The sequence below is a fragment of the Trichomycterus rosablanca genome, chromosome 10 (assembly GCF_030014385.1).
Source record: "Trichomycterus rosablanca isolate fTriRos1 chromosome 10, fTriRos1.hap1, whole genome shotgun sequence".
NCBI classification, from domain to species: Eukaryota; Metazoa; Chordata; class Actinopteri; order Siluriformes; family Trichomycteridae; genus Trichomycterus; species Trichomycterus rosablanca.
This window is the reverse complement of record NC_085997.1, coordinates 14,737,575-14,755,882: the sequence shown is the minus strand read 5'-3', so window position 1 is coordinate 14,755,882 and position 18,308 is coordinate 14,737,575. Positions and strand designations below refer to the sequence as shown.

Sequence of the window (18,308 nt, the reverse complement as noted above, 5' to 3'; positions counted from 1 at the left end):
AGTGGACGTTGGTATTTTTTATTGGACTTTGGTAGACCTTAGTGGACCTTGGTAGACCTTAGTGGACCTTGGTAGACCGTTGTAGACCTTTGTAGACCTTTGTAGACCTTTTTGGACCTTGGTAGACTTTAGTTGACCTTGGTAGACCTTGGTAGACCTTGGTAGACCTTAGTGGACCTTGGTAGACCTTAGTGGACCTTGGAAGACTTTAGTGGACCTTGGTAGACCTTAGTGGACCTTGGTAGACCTTAGTGGGCCTTGGTAGACTTTACTGGACCTTGGTAGATCTTGGTAGACCTTAGTGGACCTTGGTAGACCTTAGTGGACCTTGGTAGACTTTAGTGGACCTTGGTAGACCTTAGTGGACCTTGGTAGTCCTTGGTGGACCTTAGTGGACCTTGGTAGACCTTGGTAGACCTTACTGGACCTTGGCAGACCTTAGTGGACCTTGGTAGACCTTAGTGGACCTTGGTAGACTTTAGTGGACCTTGGTAGACCTTAGTGGACCTTGGTAGACCTTAGTGGACCTTGGTAGACCTTAGGGGACCTTGGTAGACTTTAGTGGACCTTGGTAGACCTTGGTAGACCTTAGTGAACCTTGGTAGACTTTAGTGGACCTTGGTAGATCTTGGTAGACCTTAGTGGACCTTGTTAGAGCTTAGTGGACCTTGGTAGAGCTTAGTGGACCTTGGAAGACCTTGGTAGACTTTAGTGGACCTTGGTAGACCTTGGTAGACCTTAGTGGACCTTGGTAGACCTTAGTGGACCTTGGCAGACCTTAGTGGACCTTGGTAGACCTTAGTGGACCTTGGTAGACTTTAGTGGACCTTGGTAGACCTTAGTGGACCTTGGCAGACCTTTTTGGACCTTGGAAGACCTTAGTAGACCTTAGTGGACCTTGGTAGTACTTAGTGGACCTTGGTAGACCTTTTTGAACCTTAATAGACTTTAGTGGACCTTGGTAGACCTTGTTAGACCTTGGTGTACCTTGGTAGACCTTAGTGGACCTTGGTAGACTTTAGTGGAACTTGGTAGACCTTGGTTGACCTTAGTGGACCTTGGTAGACCTTAGTGGACGTTGGTAGACTTTAATGGACCTTGGTAGACCTTAGTGGACCTTGGTAGACCTTACTGGACCTTGTTAGACCTTTGTAGACCTTACTAGACCTTGGTAGACTTTAGTTGACCTAAGTAGACCTTGGTAGACCTATGTGGACCTTGGTAGACTTTAATGGACCTTGGTAGACCTTGGTAGACCTTGGTAGACCTTAGTGGACCTTGGTAGTTTTTAGTGGACCTTGGTAGACATTAGTGGACCTTGGTAGACTTTAGTGGACTTTGGTAGACCTTTTTGGACCTTGGTAGACTTAACTGGACCTTGGTAGACCTTAGTAGAGCTTATTGCACCTTGGTAGACCTTATTGGACCTTGGTAGACCTTTTTGGACCTTGGTAGACTTAAATGGACCTTGGAAGACCTTAGTAGACCTTAGTGGACCTTGGTAGACCTTTATGGACCTTGGTAGACCTTTATGGACCTTGGTAGACCTTAGTGGACCTTGGTAGACCTTGGTAGACCTTAGTGGACCTTGGTAGACCCTAGTGGACCTTGGTAGACCTTAGTGGACTTTGGTAGACCTTGGTAGACCTTAGTGGACTTTGGTAGACCTTGGTAGACCTTAGTGGACCTTGGTAGACCTTAGTGGACCTTGGAAGACCTTAGTGGACCTTGGTAGACCTTAGTGGACCTTGTTAGACTTTAGTGGACCTTGGTAGATTTTAGTGGACCTTGGTAGACTTAAGTGAACCTTGGTAGACCTTAATAGACCTTAGTGGACCTTGGTAGACCTTATTGGACCTTAGTAGACCTTAGTGGACCTTGGTAGACCTTTGTGGACCTTGGTAGACTTTAGTGGGCCTTGGTAGACTTTACTGGACCTTGTTAGATCTTGGTAGACCTTAGTGGACCTTGGTAGACCTTAGTGGACCTTGGTAGACTTTAGTGGACCTTGGTAGACCTTAGTGGACCTTGGTAGACCTTAGTGGACCTTGGTAGACCTTGGTGGACCTTAGTGGACCTTGGTAGACCTTGGTAGACCTTAGTGGACCTTGGTAGACCTTAGTGGACGTTGGTAGACCTTAGTGGACCTTGGTAGACTTTAGTGGACCTTGGTAGACCTTAGTGGACCTTGGTAGACTTAACTGGACCTTGGTAGACCTTGATATACCTTAGTGGACCTTTGTAGACCTTAGTGGACCTTGGTAGACCTTAGGGGATCTTGGTAGACTTTAGTGGACCTTGGTAGACCTTGGTAGACCTTAGTGGACCTTGGTAGACTTTAGTGGACCTTCGTAGATCTTGGTAGACCTTAGTGGACCTTGGTAGAGCTTAGTGGACCTTGGTAGAGCTTAGTGGACCTTAGTGAACCTTAATAGACATTAGTGGACCTTGGTAGACCTTGGTAGACCTTAGTGGACATTGGTAGACCTTAGTGGACCTTGGTAGATTTTAGTGGACCTTGGTAGACCTTGGAAGACCTTAGTGGACCTTGGTAGACCTTAGTGGACCTTGATAGACATTAGTGGACGTTAGTAGACTTTAGTGGACCTTGATAGACCTTAGTGGACCTTGGTAGACCTTAGTGGACCTTGGTAGACCTTTGTAGACCTTAGTGGACCTTGGTAGACTTTAGTTGACTTTGGTAGACCTTGGTAGACCTTATTGGATCTTGGTAGACCTTAGTGGACCTTGGTAGACTTTAGTGGACCTTGGTAGACCTTAGTGGAGCTTAGTGGACCTTGGTAGACCTTAGTGGACCTTGGTAGACCTTAGTGGACGTTGGTATTTTTTATTGGACTTTGGTAGACCTTAGTGGACCTTGGTAGACCTTAGTGGACCTTGGTAGACCGTTGTAGACCTTTGTAGACCTTTGTAGACCTTTTTGGACCTTGGTAGACTTTAGTTGACCTTGGTAGACCTTGGTAGACCTTAGTGGACCTTGGTAGACCTTAGTGGACCTTGGAAGACTTTAGTGGACCTTGGTAGACCTTAGTGGACCTTGGTAGACCTTAGTGGACCTTGGTAGACTTTGGTAGACCTTATTGGACCTTGGTAGACTTTAGTTGACCTTGGTAGACCTTAGTGGACCTTGGTAGACTTTAGTGGACCTTGGTAGACCTTAGTGGACCTTGGTAGTTTTTAGTGGACCTTGTTAGACTTTAGTGGACCTTGGTAGACCTTAGTGGACCTTGGTAGACTGAACTGGACCTTGGAAGACCTTAGTACACCTTATTGGACCTTGGTAGACCTTAGTGGACCATGGTAGACCTTAGTGGACCTTGGTAGACTTCAGTGGACCTTGGTTTACCTTGGTAGACCTTACTGGACCTTGGTAGACTTTAGCTGACCTTGGTAGACCTTAGTGGACCTTGGTAGATGTTAGGATAAATCTTTTGTTCAAAAGGTCCTGAAGAAAGCAGTCGAAGGAAGCCCAGAAAGTACTCTTTAAAACACTTTATTAAGTGTAAAAATAATCTGTGAATATATATCAGAGCTAAGCCGGCCGGCACTCCTTACTCCTGCAGTCTAGACACACCACGTAAGAAAGAGGGCTCCTCTGAGCCCGCCGTCCTTTTTTAAACTAGTCTAGGCTCCTCCTCCTTTACTGCTGGTGGAGCCAATGAAATGTGCTAAAGAGGACCAGGCTCCGCCCTCTGCCAAGAGATTATGGCAGCCGCCATTTTGAATAGACCATGTGGGGGACATGCGGCATGCATGTCGTAAAGCTTGGAAAATGCCGTCAAATTTCCCATATTAAATGTACGTCTTTGTTCAGAAAAACCTAACCAACCCCCTTTGAAAGCATCTTAATGCTTTCACAATAACTTTTAACTATAGGTTAGGTGTTTCTAGATCCCAGGAGATAAGGATAGCCGTCAGCAACCCCCCAATTTAACCCCTTCTGACTACATGGCCACTGGGCTGAATTTTATACAATAAAACGTTTCTAAAAAATAAAAAGGCTACCAGTTAAACTAAAGGAACCGTACCTATCGCAACAGCTCCTAACCCTGAAACAAACAAACAAACAAACAAAAAATAATAAAAACAGGAAATCAAAATAAAGTAATTTAAAAAATAGGAAATCAAAAAGAGAAGAAAAATAAAATAAACACAATGGGTGCGTAGCTTCCACAGGAAGTCCGTTCAGGTTGTCCTCCACCAGACGGAGCTGCAGATATTCAGAAGGGGCCCATAGCTCCTGTGTCTCTGCATGACTCCTAATGTCTTATGGATTCTCCCCTGTCGGCCTTACCTGTTTCCACAGCAGCACAAACATTTCCTAAAAATAGCAGAGTACCAAACATATATACATTGTAAACAATCCTGAACTAACCCCTTGCGTTTTGTAGCTAAACTATGTGTGTTGCACTTAACTAGTGTTTTCAAAGATGGTCTATGTGTCTGCGAACTATATGTTTATGTTTTTTTTCTCCTAGTCTAACTAAATTCTCCCCCCTCGTCTTGTTCCGCTCCGTTGATTCCGCTGGACTCTTCTTCCACATAGTCGGTTTTGTCGGGCTTTTCTGCTGTGGGTTGTTCCCTGTAGGCAGGTCCAGTTAGTGCCACTTCTGTCCCTTGGAGTGGGTCTTCCAGTCCCCTCAGTGTCTGCCTCTGCCAGTCCTTCCAAGTCTCCTTCCTTCATCACGGTGTGTGATTAGTAGTGCTGGTCCTCTCTCCTCATCTTGTCTGGTCGGTTTTACCTTTAATTAAGCAGAGTTAGTAGCACTTATACTGCTCGAAGTGGGTCTTCCGGCCCACCTTCAAGGGTATCCTCCTCATCATCATCTACATGATATCTCGACAAATCAGCCAACACCATCTGGATAACTGGTGGATCCTGCCCCCCTCTGCTTCCTCTACTCACTATATCTATTACAAATCTTCCCATTAACACCCTGATACATGGGACACAACAACCACATACCACTAAAATTGCCGTTCCCACGCATGCTGACATCACCAAATTTGCAATAACTTCCTTCCATGGCCCAAACATCCCTTCTAGCCACTTAACCCATTCATACACACATACAATCATACAACAGACAAACATATAAGCTACTTACCCAGCCCTCACCGCAGCCACCCCACTCCCAACATCGGGATACACGGCCACGGTGAGCTTAGACACCACTGCCGCAAGGCTTTCTGGGTAAAGCCCGTGCCCGACCCAGTGGCGACGCTACACTGTCCCCTCCCTAACGGTCAACCGTCCCGGTGACCCACTCACCAGCGTCCACTGGGTGGCTCCATGTCTGGACCACACCCCATTACACTGCCGAGTCGCTCTTCCACCCACTGCTGGACCGGGCACCCTGCCCCTACAGCCACCTGGGCTAGCGCACTCCGACAGACCGGGCATATTGGCTCACCAAACCATCAGAGCCACCCAAACACCACGATCCCACTTCTGACACCAATGTGGCGCCGGCGAGTAAGGAAGGTTAGCGTCAGGGCCGCAAGTGAGCTGCCTTTGGCAGTTCATTCAGTGTTTTAGCGACACCCATTCATACACACATCCCTTCTGAAAAATGTCCCCTGTTTATCGGTTCTGGTTTGTTGCTCCTGAAACAGGTGTAATTGTCTTTATAAGCTTTGATGTTGGTTGGGGTTGGTTCCTGAGTTAGTGGGTGAGACATGGATAAATTTTCTATGTGTTAAATTAGACATTTTAGACCGCTTTAAACAACCTTTCGAGCAAAATCTGTAACACATATTAAGACAAAGATAAACTGATACACCCTAGAACAGAAGATTCCTGCCTAGTCGAAGAATACGAGTATTCTTTTAACATTCACTGGCACAACTCACTCGGTTGTCCAAACACAACTCAGACAAAAGAACGTAAACCTCAGTACAACAACAGTGTCTACTGGAAACAAACAATTACTTCACCGCGACCGACAATGGCCCTATGGAAACAAACATATACTTCAGGGCAATCGACAGTAATCCCCTGGAAACAAACAATTACTTCACCGCGACCGACAATGGCCCTATGGAAACAAACATATACTTCAGGGCAATCGACAGTGATCCCCTGGAAACAAACAGTCACTTCACCGCGACCGACAATGGCCCTATGGAAACAAACATATACTTCAAGGCAATCGACAGTGATCCCCTGGAAACAAACAGTCACTTCACCGCGACCGACAATGGTCCTATGGAAACAAACATATACTTCAAGGCAATCGACAGTGATCCCCTGGAAACAAACAATTACTTCACCGCGACCGACAATGGCCCTATGGAAACAAACATATACTTCAAGGCAATCGACAGTGATCCCCTGGAAACAAACAATTACTTCACAGCGACCGACAATGGTCCTATGGAAACAAACATATACTTTATTACTTGTCTCTCATACTGCATTAATCCTTCCTGCTATATAAAATTCCACTTCAAACAGTTCAAACTGATCAGAGCAGAAGGTGCATACACATTACATCTAACATTTTCTACACTTATTCTACTTCATCATCGTCGCATGCTAGAGAGCCTTCAAATTTTCTAAATCACATTTTTCCCAATACAAAATCACCAATCCACTATTTATTATTTACTCTGCCATACTTAAAATAACAGCTCTGCTATATCAACTTCCATCAGTCCTACAAACCCCTGACTTATATTATTTATTCATTCAGATTTTTACCCCAACTTTTGGTCACTGGTACTAACACACCTCCTGCTTCTAACAATACAGACTCCATTTCCCACAATCCAACAGACTCTCACATGACCATCTCCTGCTCCTAGTCAGCCAATCCCTCACGCTCATCATCACCAGCACTTTGATCCACTTTGGCTATCTTGAATCACATTAAACTCTACTTAAACAGTTCCATTTAGTTAACTCACTGCAAAATACTACCAACCTAGTCTGCATACCTAGCATTCATGCTTCACTAGCGTTTATTGCTATCACAATAATAAACCCCTCTCTACTCTCTGTGAGCATCTGCTCTTTCCACCACATGACACTTCTCTGTATTAAACTCCTCATGTTTCTCTATCATAATCTACAGAACAGCAATATATGCCTACTTATATTTTCTCTAGTCTGCAAAATCTCAATATTATTAATATACATAAACCTAATTTATCCACTTCATATGAATTATCTAAACTTACTACACGTATCTTATTAGTAACTAAACTCACAGTATCCTTGTGACAATTCCATACACATACACTTTCTCTCATGCCTAACTAAACCTCACTGATCCCCAATCAGTTACTATATACCTTCTAGTGTCTGCTAGACTATTCGATAGTAGCCTGTATTCAATATTTTAATACTTTCCCTATCCTCCATACCTATATTATCTCTGATATATTGTTGTTACATTGCCCTACAAATTTCATTAACCCTACATCACTATGGTACCTGCACCCCTATTCTCACTAAAACACAAGCTCCTACAGCCCTATCTAATTTACTTTTGCAACTGAACCTTTTTTCTACATAGTCTCTGTTTTTCTAATACCCTACTGTAAAATACATCCAAAACCTCTATAAGATGTTACTGAACCCCTCACTTTTTATTATGGAACCCAGATCTTCAGGTGGATGTCTATTAAAACACACTACTGTCCCACACGGTCTTGAGATTTCGCTGCATAACGTCTCCATCCAGTCTCACATCAGCTTTCCCTTCCTCTTGTCTGATGATGTCATTACTTTGGCATTCTGTACCTCAGCACCCCATATGCCTCTTGAACACTGCTTTACTCAAACATCAGAATGCAACAACAGCCATGACACACATCTGCAAGATCTGGTATTCATAATTTTTACATCATCTTTGGTACTGCATAAGTGTCCACCATCCTCAGCCAGTACACAGTAGATTAAATATCAGACTTCTCTTTACTCATGCAGGGCCTGCAGTTTATGGCCTCAACCCCCCTCTGGGTTGCTGTGTGTCTGTGAAACCTATGACCTGGGTCTCCAGTCACCCCCCTTCATGTACTTCTCTCCTAACAAGTTATTTTCTTCTCACTATTCCCTCAATCTTTAAATTGCACTCATCTATGATCATGCATAGTATTGCCACAAGGTTTACTGCACCACATTGAACCAATCTAACTTCTTCAATAAACTATATAATATAAAATGAGTGAGTTGACCCGATCAATTAGCTAGAAAAGATTCATCGGATACTGTCGTGGAAGAAAAAATTAAGTTGTTTGTCACTGAAACTCGAACCTTGAATAAGTTTGTTTATACTGTTTAAGCTACTGAATATGTGAAATGAACATGATGTACTAGAACAGAATATTCCACTTCTGTTTGATAGCAAGTTAACAGTTTAACAACATCATTGCTCTTATCTATATGGGTTGAACCTCTATCTATAAAAAACATTACAAAGAATGTTTTTTGGTCCTTCAGCCTGCATACGCTTTGCTGACTGTTTGGATCCTCTGCAGAGAATAAACTATCATCTTCTTACTAACTTCAGCTCTGACTCTAAGTGTCTTATTATAGTGTAATTTTGGAATTCTGTCACCACAATTTGGCGCTGCGAGCAGGGTTCCACACTGTCGTGGAGGGACATCTCTGGGGACTGAGGGACTGATCACCCCTTCTTCCCACCTGGCCTCACCAGTTTGAGCAAAGGAACAAAGGAGGACTCCCACCTCGGCATGCTGGAATCCAGAAAAGAATCTATGGTGTGACTTCTGCAAACTCCAAAACGGTGAGCTGATCTTGGTCTGATATTGATAGTTTATTGTAAGTACTAACGTGTGAAGGGTACTTAGGCTAAATTTAGGTCACTCCTAAATTTACTCGGTCGTTCCGAGAAAAACGTTAAAGATGGGTCAAGGAAATTCAAAAGGGGGTAAAGGGAAACCTTTTCCACTTCCCATAGTGCATTGCAGCATTCCACCTTATGGTAAATTAATAGATAATATGAAACAAAGGGAACCAGATAGCTGCGTTCAAATAAATGAGTGGGTCAAATTCTGCCATTTTCCCCCGGGGGGGACATTAAATGTGGATGAACTAGTTCAGTTTAAAAAACAATTGCAATTACAACAAGATGCCTATGATAAAGCCATAGAGTACTGTAAAAATAAGAAACTTAAGAAACAGCCTGAAAACTTTCCATGGAAGCCGAGTTGGCACGCCTATGGAAAGTGGAGACAGGAAGCACAAAAAGAGTTAGATAAGAAAGAACAGGCAAGAAAAAACACACACACTAGAAGGAAAACAGTAACCTGTGGTCAGTTTCTGAATTTACAGAAGGATTCCCTTGATGACTTCATTCCGTTTCCTCCTCCACCACCTCCCGTTCACCATGGACCGGGAGGAGCAGAGGACGATGTGGACGAAGAGGAAGGAATGGAGAATGTGCAACGAGAAAGAAGAGCAGGAGGGGAACCTGATTCGCCCCAGATGCAGACACGGAAACGCAAAAGGACGGAAAGCGAATTGAGAAAGATGAAAGAGAAGGAGAAGCACTTGAAACAGGAACTCGCTAGGCTGGAAAATAAACAGAATAAAGATAGGCTTCCTGAAGAAGCAGCAACGAGAGAGCTGCCGTCGGCACCTTCCTACGACGAAAACAGGCACGACCCTTTCCAGATGCCCAACATTCAGGTCATGGGACCCAGTGGTCCGGATTATGTTTTCAGACCATGGACTATGGATGATATCAGAACTGTGTGTGAAGATCTTCCACCCATTTCTGAGGGAGGACCAAAGTTTGTGGGAAAACTGAGACTGTTTGTTGAGGGTTGGAAGCCATCCATCAATGAACTGGCAAGAGCATGTGCATGCAAACTCAAGCTGGACTGGACAAAAGTCCAAGGATCACTACCTCTTACTACTGATATCTTTTATGATGCCACAGTGGGAGGCAGATTTCAGACTGAGTATACAAACCTGTGCAACAGAATCGAAAAAGGATTTCCAGTTAGACTGGATCTCACAAAACTGTCTCAAACCAGACAGATGGAAGGGGAGCAAGTCAACGATTTTCTCCACAGACTGGAGGCTGTGCATGAAGCTCATTGCGGGATTGACAAACCAGAGGATTATCCTGGTATAGTCCTCTCAGCCTGGGAAAGCCACTTGAAGGAACGATTCCTGAGCGGTCTGAGAATTGAGATTCAGAAGAAAGTGAGAGACGACTGTGTAGAAGCAGAAACTGGAAGACTCCAAACAATCTTGGCATTTGCGGTACATGTTGAAAAGAGACTGAACGAAAAGAAACAGAGAAGTAAGGAAGACAGAGAAAGAAAAGAGCATCAGCTTCAATGCGCAGTTTTAGAAGCTGCAAAAGGTGGTTTCGGACGTGGACGTGGTCGAGGTCGAGGAAAGGGAAAACAAAAAGGAAAAGGAAAGTCAGGTCCAGATGGCGAAAAGGATTTCTCAAAGTACAAGTGTTACAACTGCAACCAACTTGGGCACATTGCTAGAAACTGCCCTAAAAAGGACAATGTCCGAGACGAACAATTTGAGGAGGAGGTGGAATGAGGGGTACAGGGAATGAACATCACATCCACCAGACACCAAGAATCCGGTAAGACTGTTCTAAATTATCAAATGATATTGACAAAACCCTCTGCTTTGCCCACACTCGAGTTAAGAATTGCAGATCAGATTGTCCCATTTCTAGTAGACAGTGGTGCTACTATTTCTGTGTTAAAAACGGGAGCTTTACAGTCTGAGCCGCGATTATCAGGAAGAAAAACATTTGTAGTAGGAGCGGGTGGGGTTCCTTTGAGTGAATCTTTCACTGACGAGCTATTGTGTTACCATGCTGATAGTAACATGACTCTACAACATGCCTTCCTGCTATCGCCAACCTGTCCTGTAAATCTCTTAACTAGGGACCTAATGTGTAAGTTAGGGTTAAAATTATCTTGTACGACAAAGGGAATTGATATAACCACGCTAAATTTACCCCAAATCCCTTCCAGTTCTACACGCGTCTGGATGGGATGGTGTTTAGAATACTCAAATTTCTGGTTATCCATTCTGTGTGAATTAAAATCAAATTATGACATTGTTAAGGATGTGAATGATCTGCACTGTACTGTGGGTGTTGAACCTTTTCCTGTTGATATGGAACAAATGTGTTTGTTTCAAAACAGAGATAGTGAGTCAATCTCTGTAAAAACACTGTTCGTGGGTGAACAGTGGGCCGGCTGTACAGTATATCTAGCGCCTGATCAGAATAATTGGTTCAAAGGGGATGTGCCTTACATTTCTCTAGCAAAGGAAAAACATACACAGTGGAAAGACATGTCTAAATTTATTTTATGCTGCCTAAAAATTTCTGATTGGCAGCCTTGTGAATTTGATAACTGGGAATATTCAGAAAGCTCTAAAGTACACAAAGTGCTTGTAGATCAAAATTTCTCAGCACAGGCTGAGGTTTCTCTTTTGTCACAGCATGTAAATTTAGTAAATCAAGCTGATTTCTTGGATTCAATCGAACCATGGCTGTGGTCAAAAGATAAATATGACGTAGGTCTCATGAAGGGTGCACCCGAGTTAGTCATATCACCCAAAGGTGATTACAGACCATGCACTGTCCAATATCCTCTTAAGAAAGAGGCCCTTGAAGGTATAACCCCTGTCTTCAACAGTTTGTTGGAGAGAGGGATTATAGTAGAATGTCCGGACTCACCTTGTCGCTCTCCTATCTGGCCAGTAAAAAAAAGCCACTATCCTGGGTAAACCTGCTCAGTGGAGATTTGTGCAAGACTTGCAAGCAGTAAACAAGGCCATTCATGCTCGAGCACCAGAAGTTCCAAATCCACACACCATTTTGAGTCAAGTCCCTGAAACCTCAAAATGGTTTTCTGTGATCGATCTTGCAAACGCGTTTTTCAGTCTGAAAGTGCACAAAGACTCTCAATTTTGGTTTGCTTTTTCTTTTCATGGGAAACTATATACGTTTACTCGTGTTCCACAGGGGTATGCTGAGTCCCCATCGTTCTTCAATGCTGCACTGAAGGATAACCTGTCTAAGTTTTCTTTTTCAGGCTGCAGCGTTCTTCTACAATATGTTGATGATCTATTGATCTGTTCGCCTGATTATGACACCTGTGTGACTGATACTATCTCTTTGCTTCATTTTTTAGCCCAGAATGGACACAGAGTGGACAAAGACAAAATGCAGCTTGTGCAATCAACAGTCACATACTTGGGTCACACTCTGTCAGAAAAAGGGAAGTCTTTAAGTGCAAAGAGAATTTCTGCTATTGTACACATTCCAAGACCAACCACAAAGAAGCAATTACTTTCATTTCTCGGTATGACAGGATACTGTAGAATGTGGATGCCACATTATGCTCAGGTGTCTTCACCGCTGCATGATATGGCACACAAAAAGAATTTAGTGGCTTCTTCTAAAGTCCAGTGGACTCCCGAAGGGGAGGAGTCGTTTGTAAATCTAAAAATAGCTCTACAAAACTCTCCTGTCCTGGCTTTGCCAAACCCTGAGAAACGGTTTGAACAATTTGTGGACGAAAAACAAGGATATATGACTTCTGTTCTGTTACAGGAACATGGAAACAAACTGAGGCCTGTGGCTTATTTTAGTGGTAAACTCGACACAGTGGCTCAAGGCTACCCATATTGTTTACGCGCTGTAGCAGCAGCTGAAAAGGCTATCATATCTTCTAGAGAGATAGTGGGTTATGCTGACATTACCCTTCATGTTCCACACGCAGTATCTATGATTCTGTTAGAAAAACAGACATCTCATCTTAGTGCAGCGAGATGGCTGCGTTATCACACACTTCTGACAGAAATGCCAAATGTGACAGTAAAACGATGCACTGTACTGAACCCAGCTACTCTCCTTCCCACAGAACAGGAAGGAGAACCCCATGACTGTCTGCACACATTGGATCTTGTCTGTTCACCTAGGCCTGATTTAAAAGATGTGCCCCTCGATAATGCTGATTTAATCCTGTATGTTGATGGATCTAGCTACAAGGATCCCATGGGCGTGACTAAAACTGGTTTTGCTGTTGTCACTTTGACTGACTCTTTGATTACAGGTAGCCTGCCTTCTTCTTACTCTGCACAAGCAGCTGAGCTTGTAGCTCTCACGGAGGCGTGTAAATTTGCAGCAGGCCATACCGTAACCATTTACACAGACTCCAGGTACAGTTTTGGGGTTGTTCACAGCTTTGGGACATTGTGGAAGCAAAGAAACTTCCTAACGTCATCAGGTAAGGCGATTGCACACCACACTCTTGTGTCAGCTCTTCTGGATGCCGTTTTACTACCTAAACAAGTTGCAGTGGTACATGTTCGTGCACACACAAACGGCTCGTCCCCTGAAGCACAGGGCAATGCACGAGCTGATGCAGCAGCAAAAAAAGCTGCTAGAGACCCTACTTACTTTTCAATACAAGCAACAGTAATTGAACCTCAGGACGTGACTGTTGATGAGATTCAACAGGCTAGAACAGCCAAGGATGTAAAAGCCTGGCGTAGTTCGGGGTGTACGTTTAATGGGAAGATGTGGAAAGGCCCTGATAACAAACCATGTCTACCTTCCTATTACTTTCCTTATTTTGCGAAAATGGCCCATGGTGTGGACCATTGTTCGAGGGGAGGGATGGTAGATGCAGTTAAACAACAATGGTTTGTTAAAGGCTTCTCAAATTACTCGCAAACTTTTTCAAAAAAGTGTTTAACCTGCCTGAAGGTAAATTCAGCAGGTGCAGTTCAAAAAACCCACACACACGGACATCCAGAACCTGATATGCCATTTGATCACTTACAAATGGATTTCATTGAATTGACACCATGTCAGAAAAAGAAGTATGTGCTTGTGATCGTTGACATGTTCTCCAAATGGGTGGAAGCGTACCCAACAACTCATCAGGACACACTAACGGTAGCAAAAATCCTGATGAGAGAGATTATTCCTAGATTTGGTATTCCTAGGAAAATATCCTCGGACAATGGACCCTCCTTTGTGGGAAAAATCCTGACACACATTAGTGATGTGATTGGCATGCCATTGCACAAACACTGCGCCTATCATCCACAGAGCGCAGGTTTGGTAGAGAGAACAAATGGCACAATTAAACAAAAATTGATTAAGGTCTGTCAGGAGACAGGGTTAAATTGGGTTGAGGCCCTTCCATTAGTCTGTATGAGTTTGAGACAGAGAGTGTCATCAAGAACAAAACTCTCGCCGTTTGAAATAATGTTCGGACGGCCACCAAACACGGGATGTGCTCCCAAAAGGGACACATTAGCCCTAGAAGACGATCACATGCAAAGATATTGTGCAACGCTGTGTTCTGTGTTGTCTGATGTGCACAGGAGGGTGAAGGAGTCTTTACCTAGTCCGGCAGTGACGGGACACACTGTACAACCAGGAGACTGGATCCTGACTAAGGTCTACAAGAGGGCTAACTGGAAAGCTGATCGCTGGCAAGGACCATTCCAGGTGTTGTTGGTTACTCACACTGCAGTAAAGATTGCTGAGAGGGACACCTGGATCCACATCTCACATTGCAAAAAGGCTCCTACTCCAGAGTAACCTCACATTTCACCATGATGAAGGAAACGGGCAACTGTTTCAAACTCTGTAAGGGACTTGCATTTGCAGTCGCTTTCATCATGATGGCTGCATCTATCTGGACAGCGGTATGGATCTGCACACAAGAAAAGCCAGAGATAAACACTGGACTTAGAGATCCAAAGACTAACATATTTTGGCAATATGCCAACTTCACAGTGAGGGAGAACTCCACCTGGATGGGAAAAGATCACGTTAAAGGAATTTGGTGATATTGAAGTACAACAAACAAATAATTCAATACGGTGAAACCTAAGGTGAAAATAGTATACAGAGTAAATGAAGTCATTGCAGAAAGTGATAAACATGTAATGATGGATGTACTTCTCTGTGTTCTGTATTCATGTGAATTTTTTTTCCTATTTTACGTTTGTTTCTAATGTGTTTGTTTATCCTATGTAGTATTCGGTGGAGTACCTTAAGTGGTCGCATAGGCAGATGGACCGTGAGAGAGTTTTCCCTTCTAGTTCGTAAAAGAACGTATCTTTTGAAAGTTTTGACTGCCAGTTGGGTTTTTCGCTCTGACACTCCACCATTATGCTAATCTAATTTATTTACCTGATTATATTTTTTATTTTTTACTTATTTTTTATTTTATTTTTTTATTTTTATTCTTTTTTCCTCAGAATGTAGAAGGTTTCGAGTGTCCAAGTGACATGGGGAGGAGTTGTCGTGGAAGAAAAAATTAAGTTGTTTGTCACTGAAACTCGAACCTTGAATAAGTTTGTTTATACTGTTTAAGCTACTGAATATGTGAAATGAACATGATGTACTAGAACAGAATATTCCACTTCTGTTTGATAGCAAGTTAACAGTTTAACAACATCATTGCTCTTATCTATATGGGTTGAACCTCTATCTATAAAAAACATTACAAAGAATGTTTTTTGGTCCTTCAGCCTACATACGCTTTGCTGACTGTTTGGATCCTCTGCAGAGAATAAACTATCATCTTCTTACTAACTTCAGCTCTGACTCTAAGTGTCTTATTATAGTGTAATTTTGGAATTCTGTCACCACAGATACAACACAAGCATCAAACATTAACAATTGCCAATTAACAATTTCCAAAAAATATTACCAATTAAATTGAATCTTACCGGAGTCCGTGTAAGCAATTATATTTAATCTCCTGAGACCCGAGCTTTGATTTTTTCAATGCATTTTTCCTATTCCTTTTGTTTTTAACCTTATTAGTTGGGCGACACGGTGGCTCAGTGGGCAGCACCGTCGCACACTGTCACAGCAAGAAGGTCCCCCCTCCGCGGACGTGTTGTCGTGTGGGTTTTCCCCGGGTGCTCCGGTTTCCTCCCACAGTCCAAAGACATGCCAGCGAGGCGAACCAGAGACACTGAACTGTCCATGTCTGTGCCCGATATAACCTGAATCCCGTGCAATGAGCAACCACCGTTTCCTGTCATAAATGTAACCAAAGTGCAAAACATAACGTCAAAATCTTAATAAAGAAGCAAACAAACTTTATTAGTGTTCTAGTACTTTTGCTACCACTAGCTGGCAGACAAAAGTGTCCACCAATGGGGACAATCGATCGAGGTTTAGCAGGTCAAGGAATAAGGCATAACAAAACCAAAATGTAATGTCCTCATAGGTGAGGTAAGGCTGAAGATTACCTTCACCAGGCGTCCCTGAATCTGCATGCATATACGTACCTGAATCTGCATGCATATCCGTAGGTCTGCCAGTCCAGCTGCCCCAGCACAATGTATCACAGGATTTAATACACAAAGCGGCATATTAAACATAAATTCTTATTCCTGCCATAATACTCCCCCCTTTTTCAAATTTTACAATCAAATCTTGAAAATAAAATATTAAATAAACCTTCTAAATGTGTTTATCCTGTTGGAAAGCACAGAATTTTAAAGTTAGTTCAATCAAAGTCTGGTGTTAGCTGGACCTGTAAACAAATAATGTCGTTATTGAGCAGTGGAAGGTGTGTAACAGCTTTGTCAGCAGTGTCACCTCTGGCATTGTCCTGTAAAATTGGAACAAAACTTTACTTAAATAGTTCCACTTAAATTTAATAGGAGGGACAATGACACAAAGTATCATTTGCTAAAATTTTAACTAAGCCCACTTGTTTCCTGTCTGTTGCAGCATCTCTGGATGCAAATCCTTTCACAAACATTTCCAATTCAGGATTCCTATCAGGCCCAGAAAAAATAGATAGAGTAATACAGTCATGATGTTCACCATCTCCTGCAATTAGTAAAAAGTGGTAGGATTAAGTACATTACAGCATTTGATAATAATGTTAAATTTTAGAAGTACACTGTAGTATTTATACAATCATTAACTTGATACGTGAGATGTTTTCCTTTCAGTTATAGAACATAATTTGGCACTAACCGAGTTAGATAAGTATAACCCTCAAGATCACCTATTATAACTACGGATATTTCTGTATCAGACAAAGACAAAGAAAATTCTGCACAAATCCAGAAGGGATCAGAGTCCCTGTCTTTTACAGAAATAGTGGTACCTTCTGGCATTATTTCCAATTTAATTCAAGAGGCAAACAAATGATCACACCTCATAAGATTTATAGGGCTATGAAATCTCACTCTTTACAACTACACAATATTTTAGATATAGTAACATATTAGCTTTTACCTTTTACTTGTATTCAGCATTTGTACACAGTGAAAAACACGACATCACTCTCAAATAAACATAAGCTTTGACAATATATGATCTAATATATCAACACATGTCTTAATCAGAGGTGGAAAGAGTACAAAAAATTGTATTCAAGTAAAAGTACTATTACTTTAATTAATCTTTACTTAATTACAAGTAAAGTTACTACTCTGAAAATCCACTCAAGCAAAAAGTAGAAAATAACTCATTTAAAATGTACTCACCGAGTAAACAGCAGGGGGTCTCCTCTGTGTAATGTAAACAGGAGTGGATACAAACCTCACAACAGTAGTATTTAATTCAAATGCAACAGTAGAAACGTTGTCCTTAACTCAAATGCAATAGAAGAAACATGTTGATACAACAATTAAAACAGTTAGGGATGTGTAATGCGTCATTTCAAAAGACATAAAACTTTTTCAAACTGTATAAACACTAGCGATGTGTCGCAAAATGATTCGAATCTATGAATCGGCTCTTCTAACCGAAACAAAGGAACCGACTCTTCCGGCAGTCGCCATGTAAACACGCGGCTCTTCAAAAGGAACCGAGACAAAAGACTCGACTCACTGTCGCAAAATTCGCTGCAGCAGTTTCACAGCCGCGATTTCTTTCGATTTTTTTTTAATTTATTTTGCTCGGTAACAGATGCTATTCAAAATGTAACAATTACTAATACAAAACATACTTAAGCAAAAGCAAAATTACAGTCTGTGAAATGTGCTTTAAAAACTACTGTGTTACAGTAACCAGTGCGATCAGAGCGGTAACACTAAGCACTGGATTCGTGTATGTATGTGTATTGATCGAATTTGTTTAAAATCATATCCCCGCTATTGAAACATTCCCCACTTGCGACATATTGATGTCGAATTATTGCCCAGCATTACCCCACACATTAAAACAAAAAAACAATATAACAATCTCTCAACAATACATGCAAAGCTCCTAACACAATTAACAAGCGTTGGGTTAGTCAAAATTTTTTTAATCTTATTCACTATAACA

General features: G+C 42.3%; 1 protein-coding gene across 1 annotated transcript; it reads left to right on the top strand.

Annotated features, from left to right (window-relative positions):
- The first annotated feature begins 9,121 nt into the window (after positions 1 to 9,121).
- LOC134321239 (uncharacterized) lies at positions 9,122 to 15,607 on the top strand. Its single transcript, XM_063002857.1, has 2 exons — positions 9,122 to 10,604; positions 13,099 to 15,607. Exon 1 carries the CDS (start codon positions 9,422 to 9,424, stop codon positions 10,556 to 10,558), a length of 1,137 nt encoding a protein of 378 aa, XP_062858927.1. The 5' UTR covers positions 9,122 to 9,421; the 3' UTR covers positions 10,559 to 10,604; positions 13,099 to 15,607.
- The last annotated feature ends 2,701 nt before the right edge of the window (positions 15,608 to 18,308 follow it).

Bases quoted from the DNA above. Each gene is read 5' to 3' on its own strand.
- LOC134321239 (XM_063002857.1), top strand. From the start codon at position 9,422: ATGGAGAATGTGCAACGAGAAAGAAGAGCAGGAGGGGAACCTGATTCG.